This window comes from Perca flavescens, chromosome 10 (genome assembly GCF_004354835.1).
Source record: "Perca flavescens isolate YP-PL-M2 chromosome 10, PFLA_1.0, whole genome shotgun sequence".
Classification (NCBI taxonomy): domain Eukaryota; kingdom Metazoa; phylum Chordata; class Actinopteri; order Perciformes; family Percidae; genus Perca; species Perca flavescens.
This window is the reverse complement of record NC_041340.1, coordinates 15,763,786-15,777,248: the sequence shown is the minus strand read 5'-3', so window position 1 is coordinate 15,777,248 and position 13,463 is coordinate 15,763,786. Positions and strand designations below refer to the sequence as shown.

The following is a 13,463-nucleotide window of genomic DNA, read 5'->3' as shown; positions in this document are numbered from 1 at the left end:
AATTAATAAAAGTAGTAGTAAAAGTACTGAGCAAAATAAACAAACAATCAAATAATTGGGGAAACAATGTGTTATTATTATTATTATTATTATTATTATTATTAACTTCTCTTGTTGATAAAGAGAATCTGCATTCAGTCATAATATATCTGACACAGTGATAGAGATGAAGGATAAATAAAGTTTTGGTAATCATAACACATATAAAGAAAAGTTTACTTTCTATACGATGGGACATATCTCTTAACAAAGAAAATGACAATACATGTTTATTTCTATTTAATGCTACAGTATAATTGCATTCTGAGAAATGTCCCACGGAGTTTAGATCTTTTTTTTCAGATACTCTTTTTAGACTCTTTGACACTTTGTGCTTTTCTTCATGGGTGTTGAGTTCCTTTATGTTCTGTATTCTCTGTCAGTGAGCTGATTTTTCCTTCGCTGGTTGTCTCAAACCTCCATGGCCTCAATTGAGATGTCTGCACTGTTGGTATGCAGTGGAAAAACAACTGATTCTGTGAGTCCAACATTGCATTACAAGGTAACTCATGGAATGCATTTCATCTAATTATACAGCTCACCCCATTTTACATATGGATAACATGGGCGAATATCTCATACATTCAGTATAAGCTATTGCTCAACCCCCGCAATTAAACAAAAAAAATCATCTTGGAGGTGGAGCAACGAGTGTTCAAATGTAATATTTCACACAAATGCAACAGGGTTAAAGGGTGAAACAGTGCTCTCATTCTAGGGCAATTATAGTTCATTTCTAAAGACTTGATAAGCTTTACTTGTCTCATAAATGGAATAATTATTGTTGATATACGCCATGAACGTAATCAAACATAGTAGTGTTCAAATTAGGCATTTATTTCAAAAAGAAGACGGGTTGTAGACCTTGAAGAAGGGCTGACCTCACCTGAACTAAAGGGGGCCTTTAATCCAATTGGCTGTGGTTCATAAAACACACAAAGACACAGGAGAAAATTATAAGCAGCATGTCACAAGCATTACAGCCACAGAGACTATTTTATACTTACACTTCTGCTCAGGATACAGCAGTGACATGCAGCAAAGGGATAAAAGTGGAGGACATGACATAAAACATGTTCATTAATCTATCCTGTCTTTTTTGTTTAAGTGAAATGTCCCAAGAAGCATTTAAATAGCAGTTATATTCAAAAACACTACACTCACCTGCAGGTTTTGGGGACATCAGGGTCAGAGGAAGCTCCACAGTGACATTGCTGAAAATGAAAAAAAACGTTATTTTAATAAAAAATATACAAAATAGTAATTTATAATGTATTCATACTAATAATGTGACGACAGTTGAAGGAGAATCAATATTTACCTTCCTGAAAGGCCACCCAGCAGGCTTTTGGTGAGAGAGAACACAATAAAAGAAACCTTTAGTGTGCACAATTAGAAGTATTATGGCGGAATAGTTTCTGTTATGTTAAGCCTTACCCTCCGCCGGACACCAATATATTGACCTTGACTTTATAGGAGATGAGGATTCCCTGTATCTCCTTTTCTCCTTGACACCTATGAAGAGACAGGAATAATTTACCTTTCAGTGCTTGACAATTTGGTCTTAAAGTGCTCATATTATGCTGTTTGGCTTTTTCCCTTTCCTTTATAGTGTTGTATATCTTTTTTTGTGCATGTTATAGGTATACAAAGCTTCTGATTAGCTAGCAGTCCTTACCTAGCTACTGCGCATGTGCGACTCCCAACAAAGATGGAATAGAAGTGTGAGGCCTCACTCGGTAGCTAAAACGGAGAGCTCAACACACAGAGTGAAAAGAGGAGCTACAGCAGTATGACAAAAATATGGTGTTCTTTGAAAATTAAACCATGTAAACCTATTCTGGTACAACCTCTAAATACAATTATGAACCTGAAAATGAGCATAATATGAGCACTTTAAGATGTGATAAGTGGATGACACAATGCAGAGTTGCATTACCATCACCACTCAATAAGAGTATGACAACCTGTCCTGGGCTCACTGTAAGCCCTTTGATGAGAGACCTAGAGTGACTTACAGGGTAGTGGATGCTAGGTGGGTGTCCTCGTCTTTTAGCTGTCCGTCCACTGAAAGACCCCGCTTCTCTTTGTTGTTGGCCAGCAGGGGGGTTATTTGGAAGGACTTCTCCAATGTACCATTGGCGTTAATTGTCTCTCTGTGAAGGTAGTGAAATAAATAATTCATAATAATAATAATGTTGAACTTAACAGTCATTGTTTGTTTTTATTGACTTTTCCTCAATCCATACTGAAATATAACCACGACAAAGCATTTTATTTCTCAGTAATAGCTGGGTTGATTAAATGTAGGGGCATTGGGAGCTGAGAATATTTTTTATATGATAGGAGTTTCAGATATTTCATTTGGCAGAAAATGTTAATTCATAAATTAGTTAAATTTGATCTAAAATCCTTGTAATAAGCCTCTTTTTATATACTGAAAACCTTACCCAAACTCCTCAGAGCAGACTGTCTTGGAGTAAGTATCAGCTGAGTAGAGCATCACACTTGTTAGCTGCTCAACTAAAAGAAAACATGGCTCTGTTAGAGCGATCCCTTCATATCGGACTCTTGAACATATAAACCGATGCACTTGAACCCTTACTCATTCTTGTTCTCTCTTACGAGCTACATACAACACCATTTTTTAAAGAATTTAGCTCCAATCGAGCTTTAACCCTTTCCTCGTTGCTCACCTGAGACTTTGATTTTCTTCACCACCTTGGTGGTTTCGTTGTTGATTTTTACCTTGACGCTGATTGGATCTCCATGGTAGTAGATCTAAAAATAAGAATGATTTATTTGGAATAATTTTAGCAATCGTTATATACAGTACCAGTCAAAAGTTTGGACTCACTTTCCCATTCACTTGAATGAGAAAGTGTGTCCAAATGTTTGACTGGTACTGTATATATTAAATACTGTAGTATGTAGACTTCAATGTACCTCTTTTTCAAGGGAGGCCTCTAAGGTAACAGGTTTGTCAGTCATCCTAAACTTCTTGGCTTTATCAGCCTTGGGTCCCGCCTTGTTGTTAGTTGGTGCAAATTGTATTTTGCGAATCATCAGACGACACGTGTCCCTAAGTTCAGAAAAAGACACGCGATGCAAGTATATATTTCCCTTATTCTGCTATAGCTTAAGTTTAATGCAATATAAGATTGGGCTGACATGGTTTGACTGTGGGTATACATACTTCTTGTCAATGACTTCATCTGCGCTGTCAGCTTCGTTTGCAATGTATCCTTTAACCTCAAAGTCCACACCACAAGCCTACAACAAAACAAGACCCAAATAAACAATTTGTTTGTCAAACATTTAAAGTAGTTTACAAGAGTAAATTAAAATGGACAGTAGTACCTTGCCAGCATCGTTTGGCCCAGGCTGTAATGAGACTGAGCATGGGAGATTTATTGGCATCTGAAACAAGTAGAAACATGGCACATTAGTGAATGAAATTTTGACTGAAGGAATGATCTGTGGTTGATCAATCTAATATTTTACTGAAGGACAAGAGTTAGTTATTATGTTATATAAAGAATGAGTGAGTCATGATTCCTCCTCCTACCTGAAATGAAAAAGGACATCCTTGCTCTCCAACTTTCTTCATGAGGGATTCCTGCATTGGGGTTTTGGTTGCGTTTGCACCTGTAGGTGGATACACCTGAACGCACTGTATCCAGATGTCTTTCCTGAAAGACAGCCCAATCATGTCCGAATCGTCGCTTCCATAGCGGAAGGCACAAGCAAGGTAGGCAAATACTGCAATGGAAAAGGAAATATTTAATTTAATATTTAATATTTAAGTGTGTGCTGCATAAATGCAGGTTCTATAACTTTTATCATTGACAGTGAATGAGATAAAAAAATACCTTTTCTTCCGTTAAGACCAGAAGGGTCCACTTTAATAACACCGTCTGCAAATGAGAGGAAAGCCAATAGCAAATAGCATTAGATTACACAGAGACAAGTATACTGTACGTGTGCATATTTGGGGATGTATAAACAGACACTGTGCCACGCACCAACTACTTCCACTGAATCCACATGGTCCACAAAGTCTCTCTTCCCCAAGTACAGGGCAATCTGAGAGAAACAGAGAAAAGCAGAGACGAAAACAGTTACTCCTCCGCCAAGGTTACAAGAGTTTGGAAGTTATTTCTGGGAGCTGGACGAGCTACATACAAAATGCACTCCTCCCTATACCCAAGAGGTAATGACTATATTATAGAGGGCACTTACATGTCCATTGCCACTGGTCTTCTTAAATACCCTAAAAAGAGAGAAAAAAGGAAAAGGCAGTGAATCAGACTATTATTTCACACTTTTACTTAACTTACTTTAACTTTTAGGCTCACTGAATATATTTGATAAAAACACAGGGCGTCACGGACCAAGTCCAAATGTCCCCTCATAATGTTGAAAATGTTCCTTATTGCATTACAATTATTTAGTTTATTTTTAATAAGGCAACAGTGTTGTGCACCTACCACCTCCCATAGTTGTCATATCCAATTATAGGATCATCCCCCCACCCTCCACCCCACTCCTGCATGGCTAAGTGCTCAGGATGGAAAGGCTCCTTCTGGCACGTGTCTAATCTGGACATAATTGTGATTTGGTAAATCAATATATTATACTTAGTATATGAAAAATGTCTCGTTTGGCTTAGTATTTAAGATTAGAATTTTTTAAATTCCATTCATGGTACTGACTTGACTATTAAACTCATGGAAGTGGCATATTCCTAAAAATCTCTTGAACTAATGATATGTTGTGGCATTTTATTGAATGGTGAATATTTTTGGTAAACGTGACATCAATATCACTAAATATTGTTTTTCTTAATATTCTTAGTGTTACATAAATCTTGTAAGCGGATTACCCTTTGCTCCATGTAGCCATAAACAAACAGGTAATCCTTAGTGGTGTTAGCCTCTTTCTTGTGTGTGACAAGTAATTATGTTAAAACGTTTCCGTTGTCTTGTAAACCTCTCTTCCAAGATCAAATCCCCACAATCCACCTTAATCAGGATTTATCCATATCCTGGAAGACTCAAGTGTAAGAGAAGTAGGGTTGGGTACCGAAACTCGGTGCCAATAGGGAACCGGTGCTGACGTAAACGTAGGAACGAGACCGAATAAGAACAAAAGTTTCGGTGCTCGACTTTACACTACACCTGACAGCATGTAACGTTAGCCTACCTTTAGCTAGCAGCTGGATTAATCACGGTTAAAATGCTGACAGCTAACATTAAACAGTGTAAAGTGTGACTGTATTTCACTGTGGAGGACTTCAACAGCGGGATGTAACAGTCTGCTCTGCAGCGCAGCAGCTGCCGTTGTCGCAATTCATAGATATACAGTATGTTTATATGGTCGGAATTAAACAACACAGACGGTGTGTTCACTCGCAGCTGCCGTTGTCGGAATTAAACTACACAGACGGTGCGTTCACTTGCAGCTGCCGTTGTCGGAATTAAACAACACAGACAGTGCGTTCACTTGCAGCTGCCATTGTCGGAATTAAACAACACAGATTCACTTAAAACAAGTAGCCTCGTGGTGCATTCACAGTAATTGTAAAATACCCTTTTCCCATCTGGGGTTCAACAGCAATTTACTGGTGAAATAAGTTATTGTTATAGTTATTACATTATTATTAAATCTTTAATTTTGACCATGGCCTTAGCAATAAACAAGTCACTGACTGTTGTTTACTACCCTTATTTTTTTTTTTCTTCTTTTTTTTTTTTTTTTTTACTTTATTGAAAAGTACCGGTTTAGGCACCGGCACCGTTTTAAAAGTATCGATTTAGCACCGGAATCGAAAAAAACCAAACGATACCCAACCCTAAAGAGAAGTCACATTGTATGTGCCTCTGCCAAGATGTTAAATTGTTACGTATAAGTCCACCTTGATCCCTGCATGGGGCCTGAGCCTTTCTTGTTTCCATTAATTGAGTCAAGTTCCAAAAATCTGTTTATCAAAACACAATATCAAAGAAATGCCTTAAATTAGAGTTAAATTATAAGAAGAATTCAAGGATTAACATTTGGTATTTTCTGTTCATTTTGAGGCAGCATGAATTTGAAAACTTAGAGTGCTCAGGCTTTTCCTACAAAGCCTTACACTTCTACACGTTGGAAAGAAAGTTCAAAAGAAACAAAGCAATCTTAATTCAATACTAGTAAATTAATAATGGCCACTGATGTTTGGTAGGAGTTTCATCAAATGTCTTTTTGAAACATACTAAAGCTTTGAAATGAAAAGGCGTGAGTTTTAACCTCTAATGACATAGCTGCAGAATAATAAGTGAAACAGTGAATGAGTCTCCTGATACTCACTTTGACATGTTGATTGCAAAGTTACAGATCCAGTCTGCAAATAAAAATGTTGAAAAGACTGAGTTACTAACTGGTTGGTTTGGGATTTTGGATAGTTATTTTTTGGATTATTTAGTTTATTGTTGGATTTTATACAGAGGCTTTTTCCAAAAACATACATTTTTTTTATCATTATTTTTTTTTTTTTTTAAATCACTACATGATTTACCAATCCAAGAGCATTTCAATCATATCATAAGGACCACTGATGAGTTCAACAATTAATGATCATTATTAATATATTTCTAATGTGCCGTTGGTCAGCAAGAAAAAACCTCACTTACCGTGCCTTCAGTTTAGTCTTCTCTGCTGTCTTCTGTAATCCGTCACTGTTTAAAGACACTATGTAGTGTGTGTGTGTGTGTGTGTGTGTGTGTGTGTGTGTGTGTGTGTGTGTGTGTGTGTGTGTGTGTGTGTGTGTGTGTGTGTGTGTGTGTGTGTGTGTGCTAACAACCGCCTCCCCTTTGCTTTAAAAACTATGACCTTCCAACCTTGGAGCACACAGAGAGGTTAATCCGATGGATTGGTGGAGGATCTTCTCACTCCTGGTGTAATTCATTAATTAATGAGGGAGCTGGATGATGAGTTTATTGGATTGGTTGTCACACCTTGGCAGTGAAGGATAATGAATTAGATTGGCTTAGATTCAACTGTGACATGGGGCCAAAGTTTGAGATCTCTTTAAAGCTGTTACCCCGCTGGATCATCAAGTTAAACTGCTTAAAACATTAAAGCTGCTCTCTTAATCATTCTACATTAGTGCTCTACATATAACTTGCAGCTTCACTCCAATGTATGACTCTAATATTCACACCAGTGCAATGAAATCCAGGACAGCTAAGGACCTGTGGACAGCATGCTTTAGACTGCTGTAGTATACCAGATGTCATTGTAAGAAATTCAACCATTGCTTTTGGCAGAGTGTTGATATGTAGGAGCAGTAGCTCCTTTATGTGAAACATGAGGCTTTTATGTAACTCCAGAATCACAGCCTTCCCTCAGCTTACCCAGCCTGTCAGAGGGCTGTTTTAGAGTAAATCTGATTAATTCATTAGAAAACTACTATTCTGGTGCACAGCATGTGTAAAATAACATTGTGTATGTGACTTCAAAAGAATAAGCTCGGAGACGTGGGCAGTTTTGGGGTTGGAACAGATACGGAGTGCAATAAACATAGATAGTGGAGTAAAACTGTGTTGGTCACTTGGTCTTTGTTAAAGTACATGTGCTGCAGGATGTGAACAATATTGTACTAAACACTTGGCACGTACGGTCCTCCATATTTTCGTATAGCTAGTGCAGAAACACCGATATAATCATGCATCAAACCAGCCTATTAATGCATGTCATTTATAATTTGATGTGTTTATACTGAACATTATGCCTGAACAACACACAGTAGTTTATAGTGTTCTATATGACTGTAAGCAGATGTTAAAAATACAAAACATTATTCTTATGAGAGCTGATCAAATAAATAACGGTGCAGCAAATGGCAAACTGTCACTGACATTAGAAGACCTGGAGGGGAAATATTTCTTGGATTGTAAAAACATGGTTAAAATATTCTTTTTAGTGTCTCAATGATAAGGTACGTATTTAACTTCTTTGCTCTAAGCTGTGAGATGCTATTTGAGCCTTGCGAAGGTTAAAGGATTGTCTTGTTCTGAATGGACTATGCAAGAATATTCAAGGACATCCTTTTGTCATAGCTTAGACAGGAGTAGAATGGTATTAGTTGGATTTTGGGTGTTATGGTTGCTGGGACACCAGATGGCTCTTCTACCTAGCTTTGTACAATCTGTGCTCATGGTAGGTTTACAGAAATCTAAAAATGACCTGCTGATTTATTGTTACTGACCTATTCTGATTTTAAAAAATCATCATGTTGATCAATTCCTCGGTTTATAGTTGTCATTTGCGGAGGAGGCACAGGTTGAGCCTGCCTTTCAGGTCTTTCAAAGGACCCACATTCATTGGCCACTTAGCCAGATGTAATTGATTGATTAATGAGGGAGCTGGATGATGAGTTTAAAGGATGGATTGTTGCACCTTGGCAGTGATGGATAATTAATTAGATTGGATAGATTCAACTGTGACATGAGGCCAAAGTCTGAGATCTCTTTAAAGCTGTCTAGACAGGACAAAACCAAATTCAACAATTGTTTTTGGAGGAGTGGTGAAATGTGGGAGCAGTAGGCCCTTTAAACATAAGGGTTTTATGTAGCTCCAAATTTACAGCCACAGTTTGGGCAGATAATAGTCATACAATCTGAAAACTGACACTGCTCAGGTTTTTTTTTCATAAAGCCCTATCTTCTTTTCTGTGTATTCTAATTTTAGAATTAACAGTCATTTTGATACAGCCTCTATGCGCTTCATTGGGCAAACAAAACCACATCTGTGGCTGGGAAAGGACACTGCCTAAAAGCTGTACACCTCCTCAATTTAATTACCATTGATTTGTCTTGTTAACTGACACGCTCCGTCAATGCTAAATAAATACTGATCGTGTATTCATACATTTATTCGTAGGCCTCTTGGGGTAAAGACAGGTGTAAGGTTTGTGTAACTGTTAGCCATTTATCAAGTGAATGAATGAAGGGATGTGTTAGTAAATTAATGCATTACCCAGTCTTGGTGTAGCTACAGACCTGTGTACAGGTGTATTTTTGCATAGGCCTAGCACTTATTACTATCCAGGATGAAGACAAAAAAAAACAAAAGACTTAGAGTCTTATTTTCTGTCTCTTGGGTTTTCTTCTTCCATTTATGTCTGTGTGAGTTTACATACAGTTGCATAAGCCCCTTAACACTTAATATGGTGCCATTTTTGGCAAGTTCTTTAAAGCAACACCAGCACATTTCCTCTTTGGTCCCCCTACAGGTTGGAAGCGGAATTGTCCATTACCGCTGTCATTCGAACTACAGATCCGCTACCCGATCTGGCAAACTTGTATAGTGCAGTTATAGCCGATAGAGGGCCGCAAAGCGAATGCAGAAGTGCCGTTCACCCTGTTACAAGTTGATGAACCACTGAAATGATTTTGGAAACATTATTTTAAGGTCCAAAAGAATATTCCATGTTGCTTTAAAATAGGCAGTCAACATTGTCTTAAAGGGACTGTTGACTAGTCCCGGTGCATTACAGCACCATGGCATTACCACCTCTTAACAACGCAGTCTTCAGCGTGTTGCTAAATTTAAGACAGTGCTGCAGTGTTTGTAGCTAACAGGGACAAACTTTATTAGATGCTGAGCCAATCAGTGCTTCCTTATAAGTCATGATGAATTGTTTGAAGTGCTGTCAGTGTAACCGTCAACAAAGATTTAATATACATACTAAAGTCAACATCACTGTTTTAAAGATGAATGCACTTGAAACACACAGAGTATGAAGTGAGTTGTACAGGGAGATTACCTGTGAGCTTTCTGTTAATCGTGTTCTGCAACTCCCATTTGACCTATAGCCAACTGTATTTCTATCTGCTACTCACTAACTCAACTGATGCTGTAACTTTAAAGGGTTGTTGCTATTAATTGGAAAGATTCTTAGCTGTTATGAGCACAACTATTTCTTATTTATGACGTGGCTTACTGGGGGTTTGTGTTCTTTAATTTCTTTTATGATTAACAATTTTTATTTTTTTGTTAAAACAGCTTACAAAACACCATTTACAACATGAACACATCTTTCCCCCCCAAACTCCCCCATTTGTAATCACCACTTACTTAAAGAAAAATGATCACAAAAATTCTCTATCAGAGATATACCTTCGCTAAAGCTTGTGTTGTTGTGATGAAGAGCTTAGATAATGCATCATTTTTAATTGCTCAAACCAAATCATTGATCATTACATTCGGTACATATATTCATTGTCCCCAGGGTGAACCCTAATGACTTTGGTGATCCTCTGACGTTCCCTCTAGCACCACCATCAGGTCAGTGTTTTCACTTATGCAGTGAAATATCTCAATATCAATTGGATGGATTGGCACATAATTTGTACCCATATTCATGGTTCCCAGATGATGTTTCCTACTGACACTGCTGATCTCTCGACTCTTCCATGCGGTTGATAGTTTTGATTGAAATGTCTTAAAAACTATTAGAAGGATTGCCTTGAAATTTGGTACACACATTCATGTTCCTCTCATGATGAATTGTAAGCTCTTTGATTTACATCTAAGATCTATGATTATTACCAAATACCTGCAACATGTATGACATTCCCATCAGCCCCAGTTTTACATTGTGTTAAGTGCTAATTAGCAAATGTTAGCATGCTAACACATTAAACTAAGATGGTCGTCATGGTAAAGATCTCTGACATTGGCATGTTTTCATTGTTATTGTGAGCATGTTAGCATGTCAACGTTAGCATTAAGTTCAAAGCATCACTGTACATCCTCAATGGCATATGATACAGTTTATCTTTCAATGATATGCTGTAGAGTGCTCATGTTAAAAGGAACATATAAGAGATTAAGGGTTAAATTGATATGTCATCAGATTGGGATTTACTTGTGTCTATTTGTTTTATGGGGCCTGCGGTTAGTGGTCACACATTTCTGCTGAGTAATGAGAGGCAGAACAGCAAATATGGGACTAAACAGCTTCCCACAGAGTTATACGCTCCAGCTAATGGAGAAGTAGGGAAGTAGGAGGGCTGAATAATGGGCGAAGTTCTAGGAGGGCAAAAATAAGAAAGTGAAGGATGATCATAACCATATGGAGGCTGCTTTTTGCTGAGAGGGAAGGAGTGAGCAAAAGAGCAAGGGAAGTTTAGGGAGGGTGACAAAAATTAAAAGGTTGAGACAGGAGAAAGAGAGGGTGAAAGAAAGCAAATAGGCCTGCCAGAGGATGAAACGTCTGAAGGTAAAGACTATAAAAAAAAAACAAGGAAGAATCTGAGGATTAGCCGGGCAGCTCACCTGTGTGTGGTAAATAGTGTTTGGAATTTGAGGGCAGGGGCTGAGGGAGGAAGAAGTAAAGAGACGGGAGAAGAGAGAGAGAGAGAGGAAGCAGTCTGCTGTTTCACACACTGCTGGTGAAGTTGAGCCCCTCGCAAGAATTCTCCTGGCTATGTCCGCCATCTGGAATGTCGAGTCACTTCCTCTGTCTGCCCTGCGCTCTAACAGGGTTGTCCTCTGCCTTTCAAGCTCCCTCCCTCTGCTCTGACAGCACTCTGAAGAACCGCTGGAGACCACGCCAGTGCGGACGGGACTCTACTGAAAAGACACACGCCAGCACACAAACGTCCAGCATGAAAGTGAGACCACTGGAGTAGCCCTCATCCAACTAAGACACACTCTAAATGGAATCTGGGCCTGGAAGAAGCAAAGACAACTGCAGTCATCAGCTGAAGCTTTTGGAGGGTGTTCCTATTCCCTTATATGGCAGCAGAGCTGGGAAATCATTTGAATTAGTCTGGTTTCTGTTGCATGCCTGTCTGGTTTTAGTGCTGACTGAGTTCCATCTGGTATGTTTCTGTCTCTGCTGTGTGCGCGTGAGTGTGTGGGCGCCGTGTGTGTGGCTTGATTTGTTTGTTTTGCCATTCTTGGTTCTTCTTTTGCTGTTGTTTGCATATAGGGTTTAGAGGAGGGCTTGTGTTTGTGGTTAAGCTAGAGGCACGGCTTTGCCTCAGGGGTGGCTGCTTCATTCAGACTGTGCAGCACCTCTCGCTTTTTTTTTCCTGTACCTCCCTGCCTCGCGCTGCTGTGATGGTTTGGGTTTGTTGGAGCAACACACCCACCTGGGTGCAGCAACTTGCAACCAAAAACTGAAACAGGCTCCCTCTTCACACGGATATTATCACAGAAAGGTGGACTTCTGTTGAGGGGCAGACTGTTGTAAGAGTGGACTAACCTCAAAATCAGCTGAATGTTTCTTCTTTATTCCTCCATTGCAACAGGATGTGTGACCCAGAAGGAACCAACAGGGTCCCAGAGAGTGCTAACTGGAATAGAAAAGGTGATGGGTTGTCTGCTTGACACTTGGATCATGAAGAAAAGGATCATGGGAAAGTTCTAAACATTTAAGTAGACCATTCAACATACACTGTCAATAACAACTTGAATGACAGTCCGCCGACGTAATGCTGTCTGAGCAAGTGTGACAGGAAACGTGCGTTAAATTTGTGTTACGTCAAGTTCATCACCTCATGAGGATTATTTTTATGAACATATCTCAGAACATTGATTGCCATGGCTACGGCAGCATGGTATCATCGTGACATCAGCCGTGTGCATGCAGAGGACTTGCTGGCACGGGCAGGGAGGGATGGCAGCTACCTAGTGAGAGACAGTGAGTCTGTGCCAGGAGCATATGCATTGTGCCTGCTGTGAGTACACACACACACACACACACACACACACACACACACACACACACACACACACACACACACACACACACCTATCACCTACTTAGAGGACAGCAAGCTTATCTTACCAATCATAATCAAACCTATTTGCCTATCGGAGGTACGTAAAGCTCACTTTATCTTAGACGGTACCTACGAGCACCTGTGAGCGTGTACTGTACATGTGTGTAAAGTGTAAAGCTCTTATCAGTAATGCTGTCTAAAATTTTATTATTAAATTATTTTTTATAGAAGTTACTGAATTTACTTTATATGTCTAATTTGAAAATGCTTAATGAATTATTCACTCAGGAAGTAGTAAACGCTGCATCATGTGAGAAGAAACAGTTCTACTTTATGTAAAACCAAAATTAATCTTTCAAAACTTTTTGATTTTGGCATATAGGATTGCAAACTATTCATAAACACAACATTTCTGCGGAATGTCCCCATCTGTAAAGTGATTCAGCAGCTTCACTCCCCTGTCATATCCATCACTTTCTCCTTCATCTGCCAGCAAAGAAAGGCTTTTGCGTACAGGATGGGCCAATCTCACACCCTCTCCAGACTAGTCACACTGTCCTGTCCGAACACAGTCCATCTCAGCCAGTCAAACCCTGGCCCAGGACTCCCTGTTTCCCCTCTTACCCCTATTTCTTCCCTGGGGCCCCT

The 13,463-nt window shown here is 39.1% G+C and overlaps 2 protein-coding genes across 3 annotated transcripts in view; one reads left to right on the top strand and one right to left on the bottom strand.

The window, feature by feature from the left end:
- inppl1b (inositol polyphosphate phosphatase-like 1b) overlaps positions 1 to 13,463 on the top strand; it is a 34,502-nt gene that overhangs the window by 2,961 nt on the left and 18,078 nt on the right. Inside the window, exon 2 of one of the 2 annotated variants that reach the window (XM_028588735.1) lies at positions 12,342 to 12,770. In XM_028588735.1, coding sequence (XP_028444536.1) covers positions 12,634 to 12,770 — 137 coding nt within the window. In that variant the 5' untranslated portion in view covers positions 12,342 to 12,633. Of the gene's footprint in view, positions 1 to 11,478; positions 12,771 to 13,463 lie in introns of those variants that run through there. The other variant, XM_028588734.1, reaches the window with a different exon arrangement.
- Positions 931 to 4,936, bottom strand: arr3b (arrestin 3b, retinal (X-arrestin)). The gene is made up of 15 exons (XM_028590244.1): positions 4,925 to 4,936; positions 4,282 to 4,350; positions 4,065 to 4,125; positions 3,912 to 3,956; positions 3,608 to 3,801; positions 3,400 to 3,459; positions 3,236 to 3,312; positions 2,986 to 3,121; positions 2,736 to 2,820; positions 2,490 to 2,562; positions 2,058 to 2,195; positions 1,477 to 1,554; positions 1,361 to 1,384; positions 1,204 to 1,253; positions 931 to 956 (listed from the first exon to the last, which is right to left on the bottom strand). Exons 1-15 carry the CDS (start codon positions 4,934 to 4,936, stop codon positions 931 to 933), a joined length of 1,128 nt encoding a protein of 375 aa, XP_028446045.1.